Below are 11,963 nucleotides of genomic sequence, written 5' to 3'. Positions count from 1 at the left end.
AAAATACACAATTACTATGTCTTGTATTAAAAAGACATCAATCCTATTATATTGCCTCTTCTGTAGAATATTGATAGTGATCATTAAATTTTCAATTGTAAATACTTTACATGGAATATTTGAGGTTCTCATGGGCTTCTTCACTTTTTTTAAATCACGCCTACTTGAAAATAAACTACCACCCCCAGTTACAACACAGATCAGTAGCAGCAAGGAGCAGAAGGGGACTGCTTTCCAATTAAAAAAGCTTTAAGAGGGGCGCCTGGGTGGCGCAGTCGGTTAAGCATCCGACTTCGGCCAGGTCACGATCTCGCGGTCCGCGGGTTCGAGCCCCGCGTCGGGCTCTGGCCTGATGGCTCGGAGCCTGGAGCCTGTTTCCGATTCTGTGTCTCCCTCTCTCTCTGCCCCTCCCCCGTTCATGCTCTGTCTCTCTCTGTCCCAAAAATAAATAAACGTTGAAAAAAAAATTAAAAAAAAAAAAAGCTTTAAGGAAGCTCCTTAAAATCCATGTGTGCACAAAATGTCTCATGCCCTCTAGTTTCACTACAATTGTGGAATTTCTATTATGTGTGGTCACTCTTCTCTGTGAAAATGGCTGATTTCAGTGGGAGAAAATTCCATGTCATTTATAAAAATGGGATCAATTATTTCCCTATTTCCCTTCTGATTATGATACCATCTCTGCAAACAATTCCAGGATAATCAAGTGACTTTTACCTTTAGAGAACTAAGGACATGGTCTCGAATTTTTTTGGTTCTAATACCATAAACAATGGGGTTAAGGAAAGGTGGTACCAGAAGGTACATATTGGCAATAAAGATATGAATTTGGGGGGCCACATTGTGGCCAAAGCGGTGAGTGAGGAAGGTAAAGACAGCTGTGGAGTAGAAAACAAGGATGACACAGACATGAGAGCCACAGGTTCCTAGAGCTTTAAAACTTGCTTCCTGTGATGGAAGGTGAAAGACTGCACGGAGGATTAGGGCATAAGAGACAGCAATGAAGAAGCCATCGCAGGAACCAATGACAGAGGCTACACTGAGGCTGTAACGTTTGGTAGCTCCTGTGTCCACACATGCCAGCTTCACCACGGCCATGAACTCACAGTAGGTGTGGGTAATGACTCGTGTTCTGCAGTAGGGCAGCTGCCTGAGCAGGATGGGATGTGGGGAAAAGAAGGCCACTCCCCGGAGTACCACAGAAGCTCCCATTTTGGCAATGCGAGCATGGGTGAGAATTGTGGTATGGTGCAGCGGATGACAAATGGCCACGTAACGGTCAAAGGCCATGGCCAGGAAAAAACCTGATTCCATAGCAGTAAAGCTATGGATGAAGAACATTTGAGCCAAGCAAGCATCAAAGGCAATGTCACGTGCTCCAAGCCAGAAGAGACAGAGCATGCGAGGCAGTGTAGATGTGGAGAGGACCAGGTCAGTGACAGAGAGCATGCACAGAAAGAGGAACATAGGCTCATGGAGACTCCGCTCTGCCCTCACCACGGCCAGGATGGTCACATTCCCCACCACAGCTACCATGTACATGGAGCAGAAGGGAATCCCAATCCAGATATGCAGGTGCTCTAGTCCTGGGATGCCCATCAGCAAGAAGGTGTCTGGAGATGTTTGAGATTTATTGGCTGGTCCCATAGTACAGCTGCTCTCTGTCTTTTGTGGAAGCAATCCTCCTTTTTAGGGCAACAGTTTTCTGGCAAGACCATCACAATCAAATCTGGCAACAAATGGAAAACAAAACTGGAAGACCCCAAAATATCACATTAGAAAACATTCAGGTTATAATTTAGAGTGAAAAAAAACTTAGTAACACTAGGCAAAACTATGCAACCCAACACAAAGCCCTTATTGTAAATCAAGTCATGAATTCACAAATTTGTTCAAAACAAAGCAGAAAAACCCAACTATGTAACATCCATGTACAATAAAACTCAATGCCACTCCTTGAATTCACAATTCGATTCAGTCATAAGGCCAGATTAGCTTTTGCTAAAATATCTGGTGTTATAGGCAAAATGGATCTTAGAATTTATCTAGTCCAGCAGCCTTCTCAATGTCATCCTGAAATGTAATTTTCTAGCCGATGTCTCACTTTCTCAAGTATAGTTACTCATTTCTCAGACAGTCCTGTTTTTTCTAGTGCTGTCACAGAACCAAGCCCCAGGAGCTGCAAGGCATTACACTGGCCTTTCTGATGGAGCACTACAGACTCACCTGTCTTCTGCATAGTCTTCACAAAGTCATTTAATACTCATGCTTCCACTAAGTTCTCTTCTGTTCTGTACATTCTGTGTCCAGTTCTGAACTTTTATTACTTGTATTTGAATATACTAGTCACTACAGAGATACATGCACTTGTTATCTCTTTTGATTTCTACACTATTAGTGTGATTTCAGTTCAAATTATTTCTCATACGAAGTAAGGAAGAAAAGTCATACTTAGTTGATCCTAACATGAAAAAAGGCATTGTCCTGGAATCCTTCTATTTGTTGATTTTAGCTAGAAAACCAATGCAAACCAATTATTTTTCTGCCAATTTTACCAGTTAGGAAACCGAAGCCCAGAGTGCTACAGATAATGCAATGGCAGCACAGGAAGTCTGGCGAGAGACCAGAACTCTTAACACAAAACTCTGCATGACTGCCAAATTCATGATATTTTCATTATGCTATACTCAATATTTCGTGGCACAGTTGTCAGTCTTAGTGATTGATATTGATATTTTTCACAATCTTCAAGTCAGATTTCTCAAGATGATTTCATTTAATTTTTTTTAAAGGTTATTTAGTGTGAGAGAGAAAGAGCGAGCAGGGGAGGGGCAGAGAGAGAGGGAGGGAGAGAATCACAAGCAGGTTCCGTGTTGTTAGTGCACAGCCTGATGCAGGGCTTGAATTCACAAACTGTGAGATCATGACCTGAGCCAAAATCAAGTCAGTCACTTAATCAACTGAGCCACCCAGGTGCCCCAAGGAAGACTCTCAAAGAGATTTCAAACAAATGATTAAAAAACTAGCCCTTTCATTTAAACGTTATAATCTGTAACATTTTAAAATAATCATTATCATGTGTTTCTTTTGTTATTATTAAGCATTTATCCACATACATACACCTACATAAAAACAAGTGAAATATAATTTTGATGTAAGTAGATTCCAATAACAGGATTCTTTTTATGATCCTGGAATATGTATTGATCCCTCTACATGGTGTGTATACTGTTTATTAGTTAGAAAGAGACCTATTAAATATAATAATAATGAGATTACAAACACTGAATCCTGTTTACTACATTATAATTTAAAATTTTTTTAATTTTTTATTGTTTATTTTTGAGAGAAAGAGACAGAGTGCAAGCAGGGGAGGGGCCAAGAGAGAGGGAGACACAGAATCCGAAACAGGCTCCAAACTCATGAGCTCTGACTAAACCACCCTGGCACCCCTACATTATAATTCATAAACACTGGTCAAATGCCTTATTAAACTGGAATATGACTTACATTACCCAGTATTTGGGGAAGAATGTAGAACACATCAGACTGATTATATATTTGATTAGAAATATTCTCAGTGTTATTGGGGATTTTTCTCAGTTTGGCCTGGGCCTTATAAAATGATCATTTATATAATAATTTCAATTATTACAATATTTGGCTCAGAAGAAATAAAGTTCAATAAACCTTGAAATTGGTCAAGTATCACTAGTGATGTTATCATTTTTTCCCTTCCATCTGATTATTTTCATTCTCATCATAGACTCTTCTTATGTCTTTTTATTAAATGCATTTATCTCCATAATAAGATTTAGGTTGTCTTATACATACTGACTATATCTTTTTCCCCAGTATTATCTTCTGGAAAGTGGGTGAAACAAAAACTTGCTGGGAGGATTAAGTTAATTAATACATTAACAAATTAGAACACTATCTTACAAAGAGCAAGAATTTAAGAAACCAATCATTCTAATGGAATTTGGTAATCATTCTATAGGTAATGAGCTCCAGTAAAGTTTCTAAGTATCCATAATAAGATCTGCATTTTAGATAACAAAATAAACCATTCTTTCCAGCCTTTTCACCAGGTACTCTTTCTATACCCTCCATGGGGTAACACCAACCTTCTAAGTATTCCCCAGTATGTCATGCTTCTTTGTAAAATTGTGCTTTTGTTCACATACTTTTCTAATTGCAACTTTCCTCCCCCTCCCTTTTATTCATTTCCCTTTGCAAACTACTGCTCTTCTTACAGTGTCTAGCTCAAAAGTAATCTCCTCTCTGACTTTTTGCTGAATTACCTCGGACAGAAATTGGCAGATTATTTCTCTTTGCTCTTATTGCATCTTTACAAGTCTTTTACACTTCTTTTTGACAGATCTTATCAAGTTGTGGAATATTAGATTCATAAATATATTATTATTATCACTTTCATAGGATTAAATTCTCCTCAGTATAGAAATGATAGCATAGCTAGATATTACCATGACCCAGCCCTGAGACTGGCATTGGATGATGCCTATTAACACAGTAACACAAGTAGCTGCACAGCCTGTGTAACTCCACATCCCCATTCTCACTGACAAATCTATCGTGTTTCCCAACACTTTCACAAATGCAATGCCATGTCTGATATTTATCAAGATTTCCACAAGATACCTAGATATCAGAGGTAAGATAAGAGAACTATCCCTGCCACCTCTGCCCATAGTGAAATAAAAGAGTTTCTGCCTTTGATCTTTATTACTGCTTTGCTCTTCCATGATTCTGAGACAGGACTCCAGGGACAGAGAGATAAAGCAACTAATTGAAAGAGGATTTCAATATAATTACTGCTTTATCTGAGGGCTTCAAGATCCTGATGACTCACATCTCCACTTTCAGAGAAACACAAAGCTATTCACATTTCTCTGTTGGCTCCCAACACGTTTTAATTAACAAATTGAGGAGTACCTGGGTGGCTCAGTCGGTTGAGCGTCCAACTTCAGCTCAGGTTGTGGTCTCATGGTTCATGAGTTTGAGCCCCACACTGGGCTCTCTGCATCAGCACTGGGCCTGCTTCAGATCCTCTGTCTCTCTCTCTACCACTCCCTGCTCATGCTCTCAATCTCCCTCTCTCAAAAAATAAACATTAAAATAATTTTTTTAATTAATAAATTCATTCAGAGAAGATCTAGATACCTAGATCTTCTATGATCTAGGTACTTTAATGCTCAAAAGTACATTCAAATATGCATGGATATATTAATAATCTTATATTTTAAAGCACAAGCAAAGCACTTTGTTATACCTACTAAAACATACCCTGCATTTTTTCTTAGAATTATTAGTCTTCCTACACTGCAGCCTGGAAATCAACATGTGGGTGTGGAGGCGGCACACAGAAATATCAACTGCCTTCTTTTAGAAAATCCATTTAGGTGAAATGTTTATGTCCCACAAAGGTTTACAATGAAGTATTTCTATACTTTGTACTGTCTCTTATCTGTGCAGATTAACTAGTTTGAAGATGAACTACATCAAATATTATGATAGTTAATGTGACTAAGAGAATGTAGGAGTCTGGAGTGTTTTGAAAATAAAGGCTATAGGGAGAAAAGGTTGGCTATGGCTTGATCTTGACCAATTGATCACCTCAATAAACAGACACAGTTTTTTCACCTTATTCCAAATATTTTTCCTCCCATAAGATTTGCAATGACTCATCACATCTAATGTTGAGCGGAAAGAAACTGTTCTTTGCTCACAGCTCTCTCAGACCTCAAAAGCCTATCTGGTCAAGCAGCTTTAATGCTATATTAATTCTAATTTGGGGTATATATGACCTTGTGCTCCCTATACTTCAGAGCTAATTAACCTATATTTTTATCAGTTATGGAGAAAAAAGGTCCATTCTACCTTCTAAGTATATTACATGTCTATGATCTTTATTCTGAGCTTTACTAAGTGTATTTGAAGAGATGAATAAATTACCTTTTTGACGATCTCATAATTCTATAAATGCAGATGTTTGAATGTAGCCCTCTCCTCTCCTTCTCTGTCTTGTATCTCTATCTTAACTCACCCAAATCAAAAGCTGGGAGTCATCCAGAGAGTCAGTTTCTACAGGGAGTACATGCTAAGAAGTGTGCTCAGTGAACATGAGCTATCATTACATCCACCTCTAAATTCCACTGGATTAAAGGTGTAGATGGCAGGGAAATCAGTGGTCCTCTGGGACACAGGGCCTTTTCCCCAACTACAAGAACTAAATTCCTTATAGGTATAACAACCATTATTTACTATCCCTTAAGATAAGAAATAGAAACATCATTATCTCCCAAAGGTCTGCTGAGTGCTTTGACATGGAATATATTTGCAGAATTTATCAGGAAAAAATATTATAAAACCATAGAATCAAGGGAAAGGATTATGTTTATGTACTGAGAGATCATCATTTTCTAGACCCTAGGCTTAGTGCTTAAAATCCCTTCTCCCACTGGACTTTCAAAACTTCTGGAAATAGAATATGATCACAAACTATATGAGGAAACAGAGAGACTGACAGATTAAATTTTTCTGTAAAAATTTATAGCTAATAAGGAGTAATATCAGGATCTGAATCCAGATATCTCTGGCTGCACGTTTCATTTACTTAACTACTCTATCACTAAGGTTTGAAAATGAAGTATGCTTGAATTAAGGTTTATATTCTTTCTTATGCAAAGCAGTAAGGGGCCTAGATTACAACTGATAACATCCAATAGAACTAGCAAATGCCTTTATAATCTGGTCCCTACTAGCCCTTTGGCATTACCTTCTGCTAAAGGGCTCATCTTTGAGTTTTCTTAAGTCTCAGCCAACCTAGACATTTTTAAAATGTCTACTTTAAGATTCTGTTTCATGTTTTTGCTTCTGCCTCTAACATTCTCTCCATTTCTCACATCATGTCTTCTCATTTCCTGCTAATTTTAAGGTTACAGATAGAGTAACATTGGACTTTTTTTTAAATCAAGTTATGTTTGGTACATTTCTATTCCACCTGTATTCTTCTACTCTCTCATTTATCACATTAGTAAATATTTATTAAACCAATATTATGACAGTCTAGGGGTTTAGTAGGCAGTGATGCCAGTCATATAACCCTGGGGACACTGACCTCATACAGTGATGCCTCTGGATTTAGGGAAAGGAAATTATGTCTTGTTGTGTGCCATTGATATATTAAAATGTTGTTGAATGAGTGAGTCAATCCATGAATGAATGAATGAATGAAAGGAGAAAATGAATAAATTAAAATGCCTTAGGAAAATTCTAGGTTAACACCCTTTCCGGAAAACAATTACAACATCATCATTGTGATTGTAATCATCGCAATTAAAACATTCATCAAGTGCTTATGATATACCAGGAATTTTGCTAAATTCTTCGTAAGTGTGATAATCTCTCTTTATAGGCACGTACACACTCACACACACAAACACACTCACAACCTTATAAAGAAGGTGCCATTATTTTCAGCATTTTATGCCTGATAATGTGTGCCCCATATCTGAATTATTGAACTTCGCATCTTCCTTGGAGATTGTAGTTGCTAATAACCTGGTTTTTCAATTTCTTGATCTCTTCTCCTCTAAAGGTCTTATTCTCTATCCTGTTGCACATAGTACCCCGCATTCCATAGTCTAGGTTTTATTATCAATAAACCTGAATCTTTCATAATCTCATATTCATAATCTCAAACTCAAGTCATCCGTTCATCACTTGTAACCTTATAACTTCCCAGCTTGTTCCCTCCAGTACTGTATGTTCAACAGTCCATTGATAATATTCATCTTCTTCAAACCATCACTTTCTGATTTACCCAGTGTAAAATCCAGGATCGGACTCTTACATGGGGTCTAAACTCCCTTTCCTTTCTTGTGATCTTATCCTGGTGAATATGATCACCTTCATCAATTTTACCCTGAATATACATACAGGGTGTTCTGCAGCAGGGACCTAAACAAGATAAATTTCTTATCATATAACCTCATAGTAAATAATAAGTGCAACAACCTTCTGTCCTCTGTTTAGTATTTAATCTAGAAAGATGTGGTAAGATTCAGGTCAATTGTCCTACAAAAACTACTGGACAGCCCATAGGCAAGGGATCAAGGGATGCGGGAAAAACTTTTCTCTGTTTACAAAGGGGAAAAAGGCAGTCACACATACTCCTCCCTCTCCCACCAATATATACATACATACATGCATACATGCATACATGCAAGATTTCAATTGGTTGACATTTGTTGAATGCATGACACAGTATATAGTTAATTTCTGTAAATATCTTGTGCACTTGGAAAGATAATATATATAGTCTTTGTTATGATATATAATGATCTATATATCCATTAAGTCTAGTTGTTAATCATGTTGTTTAAATCTTTATCTGTATCTTTCTTATTGTTTCATAATTTAATGAAAGAGATCATTTAAAAATCTCAAAATTATGATTAAATTTGCTTATATCTTCTTATAATTCTTCCCCTATGAGAGTGAAAACTGGAAATTGGCTAGGACTTCTGTGACAATGAACTCTGACCCATGTGGGAAGTCCAGAAAGCTCATCCACAACCTCTACAGCAATTAATCCAAAATGGTCAGGACTTGGTCAACAACTGCCAACTGCTTATTTTTTTTGTCTCCACTTCCAACACAGGACCCACTACAAATGTGTTAACTAAATGAATCAAGAAGCTCACCTTTAGTGAGTCCACTACCAATTTCCACATATTGACAACCGTCACTCAGAACATACCTCAGGCCTTGCATGTTATTACTTTCAAACTTCCCACTCTTCTGACGGTCTTTGAATCTCTGCAAAAGGCAAAGAGTGATGACCAGTACTATTGCTACAGCAAACTCAAAAAACAGTATCTGCTTGTTCTCATTTGTTTATTTCCACAACTGTATTATGTTTTAATGTTTTTTGAATGTTTTAATGTTTTGTAGTAATTATTAGTTGCATATAGGTTTTAAAACTTCCCAGGGGCGCCTGGGTGGCGCAGTCGGTTAAGCGTCCGACTTCAGCCAGGTCATGATCTCGCGGTCTGTGAGTTTGAGCCCCGCGTCAGGCTCTGGGCTGATGGCTCAGAGCCTGGAGCCTGTTTCCGATTCTGTGTCTCCCTCTCTCTCTGCCCCTCCCCCGTTCATGCTCTGTGTCTCTCTGTCCCAAAAAATAAATAAATGTTGGAAAAAAATATATTAAAAAAAAAAAACCCTGAATTTTGGTTACTTGAATTTCTTTCATTATCAAATAGCCACTGTCATATCTAGTAATGTGATCAACCCAAATACTAATTCTGTTACTAATGACATTTATACAAGCAATTGTTTTTTGTACAAAAGTCTTCAGAGATTCAGACAGCAATTTCATGTGTTAAATACTGTGAAATACTGTATTGTACGATTCTGGAATAACTGTGAAATGTACTCATCAGCTTATTGGTGAGCCATGTTGACTGATACCAGCTGATATATCAAATAGTAATGAGAATGTCATCTGTTAGAAAAACAATGCTTCTCTCAGAAATTTGATTGCAATCTAAAAAGGTTGCCACATCTCTCTTCTGAATGATTGATGCAAATAAGAATTGTAAGTTCCTGTTTAGAACAGGAATGTTACAACATTAACATTTTTACTCATTTGCACTGAAAATAAGGAAATCCATTTATAGTGAGTATCAGGATGCTCTTCATGAGAACAAAAGGGAAGGTTTCAGAAAGACAAATACTGTATGATCTCACTTACAAGTGGAATGTAAGTAAAGAAAAAGCTGACTTCATAGAAACAGAGAACAGGATGGTGACTTCCAGAAGTAGAGTGGGGGGATGGGGCGCTGTAGGTCAAAGGGTACAAATTTTCAGCTAAGAAAAATAAGTTCGGAGGATCTGATGTACTGCAGGTGACTGTAGCTAATAACATGGTATTGTAGACTTGAAAATTATTTAGAGTAGATATTAAGACCCACTCAGGATGACCACAGACACACACACACACACACACACACACACACACACACACACATTAGTTATGTGATGTGTTGGATGTGTGTATACCAAATCACCATGTTACACACTTTTAAATATATACAACTATATTTGTCAATAATTCCTCAATAAAGTTAAAAAAATAAAATGATGGGGCGCCTGGGTGGCGCAGTCGGTTAAGCGTCCGACTTCAGCCAGGTCACGATCTCGCGGTCCGGGAGTTCGAGCCCCACATCGGGCTCTGGGCTGATGGCTCAGAGCCTGGAGCCTGTTTCCGATTCTGTGTCTCCCTCTCTCTCTGCTCCTCCCCCGTTCATGCTCTGTCTCTCTCTGTCCCAAAAATAAATAAACGTTGAAAAAAAAATTAAAAAAAATAAAATAAAATAAAATAAAATAAAATAAAATGGAAGCAGAGAACAGCGGTTACTAGGGGCTGAGGGGAAAGGAAAATGGAGAGATGTCAGCCAAGGGGTACAAAATTTCAGTTATGGAAAGTAGATACATTCTGAGTCTAATGTATAGTGTAAGGACTATGGATAGCTGTACTGTAAACTTGAAATGTGCTAAAAGGATAGATCCCAAGTGTTCTCACCACATACAAAAGAGAGGAAACTATGTGAAGTGATGGATATGTTAATAAGTTTGTAGCAATTACTTCACAATATACACATACACAAAATAACCAAGTTGTGTGCATTTTAAGTATATAAAACAAAAAAAAGGGTACATTATTTAAAACATGGTCTAGGTAATAAATATACATTGTTAAACATTAAAAGTGAAATTTTTTAAATGGCAGGTTTCATGTATGGGGCCTATTTGAGATTTGTGACCAATGAAACATTTTGGAACTTACACTTCCAAAATTGTTTTGAATAAATTTGAGCAAATATCAATGAAGATCTGTACTGAGTTAAATGTTAATTATGATCTGAAAAAAAATATTTTCCTTTCTTTAAAAAAATCTGTATAGTATTAGGTTCCCCCGTTCTTTTACTTCAACATCTCTGTATGCTCTTTGTACTACTTTTATACAGTATATGATTATTTTTAAACTGATTTTTAACTATAGTCTTTTGCATTGACATTAATTGCTTAGATAATTGGTTTTGCTTTGCTATTTTTTTTTTTTTGTATTTTAAGTTGTCAGGTAAATTTTCTGTTCCTTTTTACATTTTCTAGATTTATTATTTTTATCATTTTGGTTATCCTCTATTAATTTAGTAATTATGTTTTCTAATATTTGTTACTAGTCTCCATGGAAATTAAAACATACTGATGGCCAATTTTGAATTTGCAGACTTCAGAAGTAATTCACACACACAAAAATAATTTCTCCTAGGTTTTTGTATTACTAAAGTTGGAATTTCCTTGATTTTGTTCGATGAGCACATTAAATCATTTTCCAGAGGAAAGGCTTCAGACTAGTTTACATACTATAGCGGAGACAAAGATTCTTCAAATAAGACAAGGATAATTTAGAGTCTTTTCTCAGAGGTTAGGATGACACTACAATATAGAGAAACATCTTTAAAGTCTTTAAATAAAGACTCACAAAATACCCATTGTGAGTTGTTTTTTGGGTTTTGGGGGGTTTTGTGTGTGTGTGTGTGTGTGTGTGTGTGAGAGAGAGAGAGAGAGAGAGAGAACAGTATTTTGATTTTCTTCCTTTTTCCTTTGGTTGCTTTTTTTTTTTTAATTTGTTTTTAAATTTGAGAATGAGAGAGGCAGAGAGAGAGGGAGAGAGAGAATCTTAAGCAGGCTCCGCACTATCAGCGCAGAGCCCAACACAGGGCTCAATCTCAAGAACCGTGAGATCACGACCTGAGCCGAAGTCAAGAGTCAGATGCTTAGGGGCGCCTGGGTGGCGCAGTCAGTTGAGCGTCCGACTTCAGCTCAGGTCACGATCTCGCGGTCCGTGAGTTCGAGCCCCGCGTCAGGCTCTG

At 37.3% G+C, this 11,963-nt stretch overlaps 1 protein-coding gene across 1 annotated transcript; it reads right to left on the bottom strand.

The window, feature by feature from the left end:
• Positions 1–521: 521 nt before the first annotated feature.
• Positions 522–1,647, bottom strand: LOC121039491 (olfactory receptor 52D1-like). The gene has a single exon (XM_040489736.1). The coding sequence runs from the start codon at positions 1,645–1,647 to the stop codon at positions 703–705; it is 945 nt and encodes a 314-aa protein (XP_040345670.1). The 3' UTR covers positions 522–702.
• Positions 1,648–11,963: the final 10,316 nt, after the last annotated feature.

The sequence above is a fragment of the Herpailurus yagouaroundi genome, unplaced genomic scaffold (genome assembly GCF_014898765.1).
Source record: "Herpailurus yagouaroundi ecotype Mexico unplaced genomic scaffold, PumYag 180, whole genome shotgun sequence".
In the NCBI taxonomy this organism is placed as follows: domain Eukaryota; kingdom Metazoa; phylum Chordata; class Mammalia; order Carnivora; family Felidae; genus Herpailurus; species Herpailurus yagouaroundi.
The sequence above is the reverse complement of the archived record's forward strand: the minus strand, read 5'-3'. Positions and strand labels throughout refer to the sequence as shown.

Coding starts and splice junctions, on each gene's coding strand:
- LOC121039491 (XM_040489736.1), bottom strand. CDS start 1,647: ATGGGACCAGCCAATAAATCTCAAACATCTCCAGACACCTTCTTGCTG.